Source organism: Lacerta agilis, chromosome 5 (assembly GCF_009819535.1).
Source record: "Lacerta agilis isolate rLacAgi1 chromosome 5, rLacAgi1.pri, whole genome shotgun sequence".
NCBI lineage: Eukaryota > Metazoa > Chordata > Lepidosauria > Squamata > Lacertidae > Lacerta > Lacerta agilis.
Genome location: NC_046316.1, coordinates 60,303,577 through 60,316,839, shown reverse-complemented (window position 1 = coordinate 60,316,839; position 13,263 = coordinate 60,303,577). Strand labels below are relative to the sequence as shown.

The window sequence follows — 13,263 nt, the reverse complement described above, 5'->3', positions numbered from 1 at the left end:
TGGAGAGCCTTCTTGATCTAAGAGTCCTCAACGAAAGCCCCACAATGGAAAATCATGAGGCATGCATTTATCCAGCTCTGGTGAGTCCGAATTCACTAATCTCTACATCTCAGCAAAAGTATACATTGCACCATGATCAGGCATTTAGTTGCATAGCCTTTATCTGCAAATTGCTTTTTAACAGGTGTTCCTTCAGGGCCTCGCAACGTGATCTCTATTGTCAACGAAACGTCAATTATACTAGAATGGCACCCACCCCGGGAGACGGGAGGTCGTGATGATGTGACCTACAACATTGTCTGCAAGAAGTGTCGGTCGGACCGCCGTAGCTGCTCCCGCTGTGATGACAATGTGGAGTTTGTGCCAAGGCAGCTGGGCCTCACGGAAACCCGGGTCTTTATCAGCAACCTGTGGGCCCATACACCATATACCTTTGAGATCCAGGCTGTCAATGGAGTTTCCAACAAAAGCCCATTCCCACCACAGCATGTGTCCGTGAACATCACCACCAACCAAGCTGGTAAGTGCCACAACAGCAGTTCAGAGACCTCCTGTTTGGTTTTCTTGATACGCACAGTGAAGAAAATCTAGATTGCTTTTAGATACTGCACTTGCCTCTGTCAGTATTGATTTGACATTGTTAAAGATTTGCAGCTGGGTTCTGTAAATATATGTTGCTTTTGCCACTTGTCCTTCTGACCTCCACCCTTTTTAAATGCTTCTGGGTCATACCTCCAACCAGGGTTTCTTGTAACTTGTAGCTGTTTCTATGTTTGAGAGCATAGTTCCATTCAGTACTCCCCAACACCATTGCTACCATCTGGTGTACTTACTAACGATGGTTGGTGCATGGTGGGAGGTGGCAGAAGCACTGGTGGCACCACCACCAGGGCCTCCCCTGCTGTCTAGGTCACTCTCGCAGTCACATTACTCTCTGTGTTCACAACCACAAAGGAAGTACCAACTGTTGGAAGAATCCCATCTTCCCAAGTGGTATGATACTGCAATTTGAGTGGTGGCATCGTGATTCTGACAGTGGGAGCACTACCTTGAGGGAAGTTGTAATCTGGACCCACCTTTTAGCTGAGTAACGACTGTGCAGATGGTGCACTAAACCAGTGTTTCCCAAGCGGGGGCCATATGGCCCTGTTGGGGGGCAGGATATTCCAAAGGGGCCGCAGGTGAAAATCACATAAATGGGGGGGGCACAGCATGAGGCTAGGGGGCCACAGAGGGAAGTGGAAGATGGACCTCCCTTGGGAGGTTCTGAACCCTCCTTCCTTGGAGGTTTGTAAGCAGAGGTTGGATGGCAATCTATCATGGATACTTTAGCTGTGTTTCCTACATTGCAGGGGGTTGCACTAGACAATTGACCCTTGGGGTCCCTTCCAGCTCCATGATTCTGTGTTTTTCTGCTTCAACAATATTTCATTATGTTCCTATCATTTTATGAATTGTATTCTGTATAAATTATAAAAATGATAAATAAAACATGTTCTATTTACAAAGAAAAGAAAACATTTAAATAACTACCTTTCTACTGGTAGGATGGGGGGACAGGACATGGGCGCGGGGGGCAGGCTTTTGTTGAGAGGATAGAGCTTCGGATATGTATTGATTTGTATTGATTTTTACTTATTGGGGGGTCAGAAGGAGACCTTGGGAAGTTTGGGAAACACTGCACTAAACAACAACAGCAATAGAAAGGCCCTTAATTGCCTTTGGAGTTTATCTCTTTAGACATTAATTTTTTCCCCTTGCAGAGTCATGTTTAGTTACCAGGAGCAAATCCTGGAGAAAAATATTACTGAATGTGACCTGCATTGGAAGGAAAGGGGGGCACAAATAGGGGGAGTGGGTAGCCAGATGGTGGTGGATCTGTGAAGGGTGTGAGCACGTTTGCCTGTGTTCTCTATGTGAGGTTAAGAAGAAGGGTGGGGAAGGGACAGCAACCAGGTGGTGACCCTGGCCTGAAGCTTAATGAAGGGAAGAATTGACAGTAGAAGGCAACAATAGATGACAATCTGATTTCGTTACAGAAAGGGAATGGTAATTTCTGCTTTGTACGAAACACGTAAAATGGAAAGTCTTTGTTAACTCCACCCCGCCGGGAGAGTTCACAACAGAAACCTGGCGTAAATATTTTAGCGTCACATCTCCAGGGAATAAGAACTCTGTCAGGTTGTCATGTTAGGTTTGTGCCTGGATGTCGTTTCTATCTCTAATCAAGTCCAATCCAAGTGACTACTTGTATCTATGCTCTTTTGTCTGTTATGTCTGCTTGTTGCTCCTCTCTCCCTCAATTTTGACATGGGCCCACCTGCCCATCTGCTCTTCTGCCCATCTGTGGCTGCCTCTCCTTGGACAGCAAGGGGCCTCAAGGTGGCCTCAGCAAGAGCAGGTCAAACACTCCTTTGGTCTATTGTCTCAGCTTTGATTCCCCAGAGCTCCATTCAACTCTACTCAGCCCATCCTCCTCCTCCTGTAAATTTCTCTTGCTTTATTATTCTGTTAGGTGTTGTTTCCTGTGCTCCTTTTTTGTCCTGCCTGTCAGTCACTCTATTCCCCATCTGTGTATCCACTCATCTCTCCTTTCCCATTTCTGCTAGAAAGCCATGATTATTAAGAGTTGATATATTTGCATTGTATTCAGACATGCTCTGTAATTATCCAACTGAAGCGCATTTGCTTTCAGTGCATTATGGATGCGAACAATATTTGAAAGACCACAAACATAAAATAAATATTTGGCAGTTAGATGCAAGGTGTTAGCATTCAGCACTTGTTTAAGCAGGTTGAAATGGGGTGCCAAGCACTAGAGGCATTTAAAGGGAGGTTAATGGGAATGCACAGGCAGAATAGATTGTGCAGATTTGGCACTGACTCAGTCATTGATGCTTAACAATTTAGTTTTGCCGGCCTCTCTTTTTTGTGCTGCTGCTGACCTAAAAATGCAATATATTTCTAACTGCAAGAGTTACTGCCTAAGCAGACAATAACGGGGAAAGTGTGTTACTCTAGGAAGCTGTATCTCCATACACCAACTTTGAATGGGAGTGTGCATTCAGAATCTGTGTGGGGCTTTATTAAAATCATGCATGAAAGAGTGGGAGGGGGAGCAGACTCCAAGTAATGACAAATGATGGAGAAAACTGCATACTCCAAGTTCACAAAAAATAGTATTTATGTCAATTCTCTTCTCTTTAATTAGTCTAATTAAGCATTTCTTAACAGAAACAAACTTGGATGCCTTTCTCAGGTTCATAAGAACAAATCAGTACCCCTTTCTTAACCATCTGTCTGCCCATTCACCCATATATCCATCTCCACACTACTTTTCTTTTCATCTCTCTGTAACAGCTATCTCCCCATCTGTCCATCTAGCCATCCAAATAACCCTCCACCCCAATGAGTTCCTATTTAATTCCTTGTATCTTCAGGGCTCCCTTTTGTTAATGTGCAGAGCCTGGGTGCCTCTTTACGTGGTCCTGAGAACTTTTGTAAGGCTCGCAGTTTTGCCCACTTGCCTGCCTGAAAGATTATCGCTGTGGGAAATGTTGCTAACTGACCCTATTCCCACAGCATTTTAGGCTGCAAAATATAAATACGTACAGCACACTGAACTTCGTGTGTGAGCAAGTTGTAATTGCAGGTATAGACTGGTGTGTGCTTTAGGTTGACAGGCTCTTGCTATCGGCCTGTCTGCTATGAAGACTGCTTTCTGTCATATCCAGCAGACTGCAGACATCCAAGTTAAGAAATAAGGTCATTTCCCACTTTTTCCAAAATTTTGCAATATTGACTTGGGCCAGTAAACATTTGCTACATCTTCCTATTTCAGATAAGCCCAGTTTTGGTATTTTGCTTAAAGATTCCCCCACAACCACCACATTTCTAACACATTCGACTCATGGGCTAGAATTTTTCCCAGATGCTCAGTGCTTACCCAATTCTACCTTGGTGACAGTTATTTGCATTTATTATAGGGCCACTTTTAAAGAACAAAAAACTACTTCATAACCCATTGTCCCTGTAGCAAAAAGAAGGCAGGATTGATTCAGTTTTTAAGTTTCATGCATGCATTCACTGGCACTTGAGTGGCACTGAGTTGTCATACCTATGAGGTCCTTGGTGAGTTGGCTGCTTTGCAGCATGCATAAGCTGATGGCAAGGGATGAAAGTGTCAAACTGGATTGTTCAATTTCCTTTTGAGCAGGAGAGAAACCTGTGAGGCAGGTTAAGGAAATGTAAACTTTTAGTATTTTTCTGTAAAACCACACAGTCTCACATGCGTCATAGTCACAGAGGTCACAAACATAACTGCTAACACATCACTTCACAGAGTTATATGTACTCAAACTCACATACATGAATACAAAATTTAATAGTTCTGCTCATTCTATAAGCATCCCCACTACAGCATACAATGGCACTTAGAAGCTTTTCCTGTAATTTTTCCTGCTGCACTCCATAGTACTATTTCAAGCTCTGGAAAGGGCACAATCATCAAACATCTACAGTACATGGAATAGTTACTATATGAAGTGTGGAGTATAATAAGATGATCATGGCTTTTCCAGGATACATACATACACACACACACACACACACACACACACAAATTTATAATACTTTGCCTTTCATTGCTAAGAAAATCTGACCTTATAGCTTGATGGCATTAATTTATTGGCCAAGTTGACCACTTCAAAAGCTAGAATTTAAAATGCTATTCCTCCATGTATTGAATTGCCAAGTTGGCTGCTCACTTGTGAAAAAGACTCCTAATTCTGCTTTGACTGTTGTCACATATTGCTGTTCTGAAGCACAAAATGTAGAGATGGAATTGACAAAAGAATCGTGCTTTAGCTAGACACACCTGTCCGTTCCCCTGAAGACCAGTCAACCAGTATACAGTCACAACATATCACTTCACCTGCTGGATGTGAGGTTTAATTTCACATAGGGAAACTTTCAAAACAGGTTTGTAATAAGAGAAAGGAAGGTGCATTCCCCATAAATAGCACAAGGTGCCGTTGTGCGTGTTAAATATCAGGATATTAGCCCAAACCCCTGTGATAAAAATACCTCATTTGTCAGGGAAGGTGTCAGCAACATCGGATACCAAGTGTGTCCCATGCTGCAGTAGGGGTCCCCTCGCCAGTCTCTGGAGACTCCTTGTCCTGCAGCTGCAAACCCAGGAACCAGTACTATCTGCTATTAGAAAGTTTTTTTTTTATTTAAAAAAGAAAATTCAGAAAGATTATCGTTTCTCAAAGTGGCCAGTAACCTTTGTAAAAGTAAAATGGTGTCAAAACACACTAGTCATCTGGGGTTTGAGCACTATTCTGAGCTAGGCTTTCCCAGAGGAATTAGGAGGGGGCTAATCAGATGAATGATCTTTTGTAGGCCCTATAGTCATTTGTTTCATTTTTTTATTTCCTATTACATTCCTATCTCTATCCCATTTTGTTTACTTTGCTCATTTGGTAGTCAAAAGAACATAATCCTAGTGGGAAATGTCTAAACTGGTAATCTTCGTTTGTTTCCTAAGTTTATCTTACTATTAAATATGTGGAGCTCAGTCTTTTTTACAGGAGATGTTAATTATATTTTTCTGGTAACACCAGATGCCTGTGCTGATCTTTACATAAAGTATTAAGAAGGTCAGGAAGCCTTCCAGGAGATGTTCAAGATAAAGACTTGCATGAGGGTCAATAAAGTTTGCTATATCCATTATGCCAACTTTGCTGAACTACAGAAATAAATCATAGAAAAAAAGTTCAGCTTGGCACACACACACCATTTCAGGCTTTCCATGGGATCTGGCTGGCCCTGTGAGAACAGGATGCTACTAGACTGAATTGGTATTTGGTGTGATCCAGCAGACTTCTTAATTTTTAATGATCTCAACCTTGTTCTGGGAGCAAATATAAACACACTGGTAGAGCTGTGCTGAAGGCATTTGCTGTGCTGAGGCCAAGGGTGATTCTCAGTGAGAACTATAAGGCAGTCTGAACTCTGTGCCTTTGAATGCACCAAATTTTAGGTGTAGAATCAGACTGTTAAAGCTGGGAAGCCAGTAAACAATTATTGTGTTTTTAAGAGGTTTGCATTGTGAGTCACTTTGAGTGCATCTGGTGAGGGGAAAGTGGGATATAAGCTTTTAAACTAAATAGTAAAAGCATAATTGGTGTTTCTGTCATCAATGAAATTGGTATTTATTCAGGTGAAAACTAATCCAAGCATGATTCATTCTACATAAGATGCCCTTGCATTTATGCAAACCGCATTCTTTATAGAAATGTAGGGTAATTTATCAGAGCTTCCAAGAACATATGATCAGCTTCCAGTTTGCAAGATTCTTCACATACACCCCAGTGCTAACAGGGTGAGAAATCTCTTTCTCAAGATTCTTCTTTTGAACTTCCATCTGTGTGGTTTTGTAAAGACATTTCCGCTTCAGATTAATTCTTTCCCTTTGTGCAATGATGCTGGGCAATCCATCTGAACGAGCAACGATGAGGAGGCCTCAGTACTACCGCCCGCCCACCTGCACACCAATTTGATGCCGATCATCTTTGCAGCATTATCCATGTTAAACAGGCAGGAGCACCAGGGGGGTTTGTGAATGTGGCAATTAACAAAACAGCAATCAAGCTAAGTGTTTAATTTCAGAAAATTATCATCTTCTCTGAGCGGATGTGGAGAGATAAAAAAATAAAATAAAAACCCAGGATTAAATGTGCTGTGTAAACAAAGGCAATGCTGGACTGTCAACATCACCCACTGGAAAGAATAAGCAGCACCTCGCTAAGTGAATTCCTGAACACTCACCCGAAGCAGGAAGCATAAAAATAAGAGCTGAGCACACACATCCACTCAAACCCTGTTCTGATTCGTAATTTTTCAGTCCTTTCTTCTCTTTCAATTTTGAGTGTCGGGATTTTTCGGGGGGGGGGGGATGTCAGTCAAAACAAATTGGAGTCTCTGCCTACGGATGGCAGGCAAAGCCAAGCCAAATATAGCAAGGAAGACTAAGCATGTTGATGAACTAGAGAAAGATGCAGTGAGTGGTTTGACAAGGGAAACCCATCTGTGACATGGTTCTCCATAGGCTTCCTAATATCCATTATTCAACTGGGGAATCAAAACTCCTGTTGCTAGCAGGATGATGACAATGACAATGGGCACAATGCACAGGGTCACAGCTGTGATGTTGAGGCACTGGGCAGTAGAACCATAGCTGCGAGCTCCACTGTGGTCACCAATCACTTTGCGATCTATTGCCTTAACCAAGAAGACCAGGCCCATGAACCCGAGGCAGCAGAAGTTGCAGTACATCATCATGCAGATTGACCACAGGATGTGGTCGCGGGGAGGCGGCACACAGACTTGGCCTTGGTTGTGCATGTGGATCATGGTGGAGCCAGGTGACGTGCCCGTGGGGTTGATGATGGCCATGTTGTGCTCGTCCTTCAGCTCCTCGTAGCGTGGCAGCCTGCCGTTGGTCTGACTCGGCAAAGGGAAGTGGGCACCACTTGCCATCTTCTTGCCTGCAACCAAGTCTCTGAAGAAGAACTGCTTTGCAGGGCAAAACAAGCTTGTGAAGTTTTTACAAAAAACAACAACAACAAAACATAGAGAAAGATACGGGAAAAAGAGAGATGGTACCACCAAAGCAGCCCCAAGGGTCCTTGGTAGGAGATGGATTACATCACCAGCATCAAACAGGGATGAGAAAGAAATTTGGTTTACTATGCACTTCTCAAACAACAAAAATGGGCGTGTTAGGGGAAAGTGTGCATTAGAATGCTTATATTAGTGAAAAGAAAACACCAAAATGCATCATGTTGGGGGAAATTGCATACAAAAATGTTTATGTTGGGGAAAATTCACACTAAAATTCTGATAAATATTTGTGAGGACTTTTAATAATTTTTGAATAAAAAATTCACAAAGAGATGCAGAAATGTGGCAAACCATGCTGAAGATTGGATTATATATATATATATATATATATATATATATATATATATGAGAAACACCCAATTTCAGGGGTGCAGCATTTGCACCCCCATACAAGACAGTGAAGACAAGGATCAATTTAGGTAGCTGGCAGAAAACTGGGAAGAATGTTAAAACTATTTCACCTCCTCTGAAATATTTTGGTAGCATTATTTTCCCAATGCCCTCTGAAATCCATTTCCTCATTTGAGTGCCAGCTTAATCACACCAAAACAATTGATTTTTTTAAGGGGGTGGGGGGGTGGGAATCTGCCTTCAGGTGTTTCATTACAACTGTAAACTAATCTGAAGAATGTTTTCTGTGGTTTGTAATAGATTGTTTGTAATAGATTTGTATGTGTCACATACTGGCAATTCCAATGTGATGTGATGTGTCCAGACCAGCCTTCCACAAGCTGGTGCCCTTCAGATATTTTGGACTACAACACCATCCCCAGCTAATGGGAGATGTAGTCCAACGCAACTGGAAGGCACCAATGTGCGGCAGGTTGGTCTACACTCTGAAGTTAGATGTAACTTGATGTGACATGGGAGATCTGTGATTAGGAACTCCTGCTGTTTTTAAGAAAGCCTTAAATACCAGCTGTGGGAGGATGATTAATAATAATAAAAAAGTGTTGTTTCCTGCCACTGGCTCCCCAAAGTGGCTTCTAAGTAATAAAAGACAAAACAAATTAAAATATAGAAATGCTATTTGCGGTGTAATATTGTAATGTATGACATATTAATGCAATGTACAACATCAGATTGCTGTGTGTAAATGAATGGCTGAGGCATTCACATCCTTGCTCATTCAGAGAGATTGGCCATTCTCATGGCAACTGTTCTTCCACTCCAAGCTTGGGGAAATGGTACAGATGCCATCACATGCATATATTACTACATGGAGAAATAGCAGGTTGAATGGGATTCCAACTGTGGAAATGACCCAGGGAGGAAGGGACAACTCCTACGCTCACACCACCCTGCTCTTTCCCAATACCATGGTCTTGATCTGATTTCCATCCACCTTACTAGAGCTAGTTTGATTGTTTGTAAACCACCAGAGATCCCAATCACAGATCTCTCATGTCCCATCCTTGGACCGGCTTTGGAGAGATGTGTGTATTCCCCAGGACGGTCCCCTTCTTTGAGGCCGTTTAAAAATCTGCAATTCCCTCCATTTTGCAACTTGGGGTTGGTAGAGCCCTGAGAGGTTACATCTGCGATCTTTAGAAAAGCGTAGGCACAGGCCATCTATGTTTGTCTGGTTATCAGTGTCCAAGAACTGATTGAACTGAGTGTATAGACAGATATCATCTATTCCCATTCAGGCGTTGAAGTCTCCGCTGATAATGATTGGCACAGTGGGGTAAGAGGACTGAAGAAGTTCGAGAAAGGCCTCTAGATCAGCCCATGCGGCTTTAATAGCCATTTTTTTTTTTTGGCAGGGGGAAAGGTAAACATTGACCAACACCAAGGAGGCTCTCTTAAGTTTGAGTAAAGCAGCCATTGCTAATGACTTACAGCTAGGAAGAGGTGATATAGAGTGCTCTAAGTTTGTGGAAATAAAGCAGGCTAAACCTCCACAGGGTCTGCCTCCTCTCTGAGATGAAGTGGCGGATAAGGAATGGCTACTGTAACCATTGAGCAATATAGAGTCGTGGTGCCATGTCTCCTGAAGGAGAATGATATCAAACTGTTTGAAATAGGATATTAATTGCTGGTTGTTTTTCTTAGTCCACCATCCAGCAATATTCCAGGATAGCAACTTCAAGCACCTGTCCCTCAGTGATACTGGTTCGCCTATTCCACCCAGTCCATCAGCCCATTTGTGTCTAAAAAAACAGTCCCATTTGGCCATCCTTGGACCAAGGAGATCTGGGTTCAGTTGACTATGAAGCTCCCTGAATATAATGAGAGTTTGAAAAGATAGTGGCTTGACTGAGCTCATTTGCCTATGGAGCCCTGGCTCTCTTCTCTTTCGTCCCTCTGTTATCTCTGATTAAAAAGATTTTGCAACTTCTTCCAGAAGCTGTGAACAGAGATAAAAACATCTATGCTCCACCTCTCCATATGCTCAAGGCTGGTTTCAATAATATTTCTTAAAAAATAGTTTTACAAAGCCTAACACATTTTGGCAACAGAGAAATCTAGACCATTAACACCCCCCAGCAATTATGATGCCTCTATAAATACCACCAGCAGCTACCTCAAATATGAGGCAAAGTGTAACACGTGCCTTTCAGGAGTGAAGGTTTCACATAAAGAAAAACAACAAAGAGAAACTGGTCCTAAGATAGGAACATTTGTGATGCTATTGTTTCTAGCTTTAACAGAGTAGTAGTAGGAAAACAAAATTGACCCTGCCAGTCTTGAGGAGATTGCAAGTAGTGTCAGGACAGATACCCCTCAGCTTGATTCAGAATCAGGGCATAGTATTATATGCTGTGTATTGTGTTGCCTTAAGATACATACTTTTGTCTGAGCTCTGTACTCTTAATCACAGCTCAGTTCAATCTATGACCAGAAAGGGAGGGGAACTTTAAGACTGAGGAGAGCTGTGGGCAGGCCAGGGGAAGTTCCAAAGGGCACAGAAAAAAGGACCTGTATTCAAGATTCAAGCCTGGGATTTCTGTCCCAGGTCACATAATACGTTATGTAAAGATGTTTCTGTGTTCTCACCTTAGCCTATATTTCCTTGACCTTTTCAATTTGAGTCTAGTCCCAAAGCTTTCCTCCCAGAAGGTTTGTGCTAAATGCAAGATAGAATAATGACAGCCACCAAGCCATATCATTTCATAGTTCAACAACATTGTTAATTTCAAGATGAAAATCAGTGAAAGGAATTTCTGAAGCCACCTTTGAAGCCTTTCCCCCAGCTGCTTCTTCAAGGTTATTTTTTGACGCCAGAGGAACTCAGTTACAGAAGGTTGCAGGGAGAAAAACAACAATGTCCCTTCTAGCTCACTGCTGCTCTGCCCACTCACCACTTGGTAGGACCTACAATTTTACAACTATTTGTATTCCTGATTTCCTCTGGTCCAAGCCAGCATGGCCAATGGTCAGGGATGATTAGAACTGTCCTCTAATAACATCAGAAGGACCACAGGTTCTCCATCCTTGATTAATTGTATATGCTCCAATCCCATACTGCTCTGGGTGTTTGCCCTGCATATTTGCAGAATCTGCATTCATTTGTATGAGTTGTAATCCAAACTTTATGCTGCTGCTGGTAAAAATTTATGGAGTAGTGGGCCCACTTCCGCATCAGAAGCCATTAGCCCAATGCTATCATACAACAGCTGTAAAACCAGCTTGGGATCCAACAGATCCCAGGCCATCTCAGCCCCTCAACAGCCAACCTCTCTCTGTCTCTGTCTCTGTCTCTGTCTCTGTCTGTCTGTCTTTCTCTCTCCCTCTCTTTCTTGTTATCTTTATTGCAAAACATACAACACAATACCACAAAACAATACCACAGTGACAACTAAACATTAATTGACTACACATCATCTAACATCACACACGTTTTTGACTTCTGATTCATTTCATTGTGCGTTCTAAATATTCTTAAGCTATAGGCCTACACACTTCCTGTTATATCTATTACATATCAAGAAATACTTTTATGTTTATAATTTTCTTTAGTATTCAAGATTCAATCTATACCTGTCAGGAGATTTGCATTTTCACAATATTGTTTTAAATATTCTTTAAATATTATCCATTCTTTGCTCGCTTTCTGATTTGAGTTTGCTCTTATTCTTCCAGTCATTTTCGCAAGTTCCAGGTATTCTATTATCTTCACCTGCCGGTCAAGCTTTGTAGGAATTAAGTCACCTTTCCAATTGGAAATTAAATCAGCCAACCTCACCCTCACCTGTGTGTTTGGCAGGAGCAAGGGGGAGTGCTACATTGATTGAGTGACAAGCACATCAGGGTGGCAGTGGGAGGCTGACTTAACTGGGAGAGCTGGGCAAAGGGATGCTTCCACACAACTTAGCACACATCCCTCAATCCCAGAACGAGGGGGTTTGGCTTGCTCTGTAAGACACCTCTCCAGAAGTGGGATATTAAAACAGGATGTTTAGCATTCTTTTCATGCAATTAGGATTCACCAGCATCCAGAGACTCCTTTTGATCCTCAAGGAGGCTGCCTGCGAATTTTGTATTTAGGTTCCATTTTGAGCACCTCGTTCTATAGTACATTAGAGTTATCAGCATCATTGTTACTTATATAAAACATCGCTCTACATTCTGGTGGAGAGGTGATTGACTGTCGGCAAGCAGCATTGTTCTGTGCACCATTAAATTAAGAGGCTGGCACCACTGCTCACCAGGGACTTAAGGGGCAGTGAGTTCCAGAGGCATGTATAGGGAAGAGCATTTAGAAGACTCTGAGGATTAGTCTCTGCAGAGCCCTCACCACATGCATCAGTGGGCTTTAAAATGAGACACTTTGATGTCTCAGGAGGACCAGACAGGAAATTAACTTGTTTAATGAAGCGCAAGTTATATTGCCTTGGTTCTGTGTGGACTCCCATCCCCAGCAGGGATTCAAAAATAAATGCAGGAGGCAGATTCACGGGTGACGTCAGTGATTCTCCAGGACTCTGACTCAGAGCAATGCGCACTCCCATCTGGCACATATGTTTCAAGAAGAGATTCCTACTTCGCCACCATTCAGCTGGTTGTCAGCTTGAATCAGATAGAAGTATTTCTTTTGCTTAAACTAGTCATTTAAAATGTGGACTGTTCTTTTTTTTTTTTTTTTAGCACACTCTTCATTGAAATCAACCCCCAGCATCCTATCTGTTACTTTCTTAACAAATTGTGCTAAAAACAATTGTACCCTACAAAGAAATCCACAGGCATGGCATGTCCTTCCCTTCCCTTTCCCCCAGGACTCTTTGGGGAAGTCATGACTGTTAAAGTGGTAAATATGCTTTAACTGTATGGTGTGGATGTGACCTTTTGTCTCCTGAGATACAGGCAAAAGCAGGTCTGGGAAGACATGGCTGGGGTTACAGCGGAAAAGTGGTCAGTGAGTGGGGAAGGGTTATGTACAGGACACATACTTCTTTGCCATTTATCCTGCGTGTATCTCCCCATCTCTCCTCTAGCACAGACATAGCAGATAACTCTCAGGAAGTCCTCAAGTATGGCATGAAGGCAACAGCTTCTCCTTATTATTTGTGCCACAGAAACCTGTATACAGAGGTATACTGCCTCTGAACATGGAGACCATCATGACTAAGA

At 42.4% G+C, this 13,263-nt stretch overlaps 1 protein-coding gene across 6 annotated transcripts in view; it reads left to right on the top strand.

Annotated features, from left to right (window-relative positions):
• EPHB1 (EPH receptor B1) overlaps positions 1–13,263 on the top strand; it is a 334,021-nt gene that overhangs the window by 255,267 nt on the left and 65,491 nt on the right. For all 6 annotated transcript variants that reach the window (XM_033150122.1, XM_033150121.1, XM_033150120.1 and 3 more), the window contains exon 5: positions 185–520. In XM_033150122.1, the coding sequence (XP_033006013.1) occupies positions 185–520 (336 nt within the window). The remainder of the gene's footprint in view (positions 1–184; positions 521–13,263) is intronic.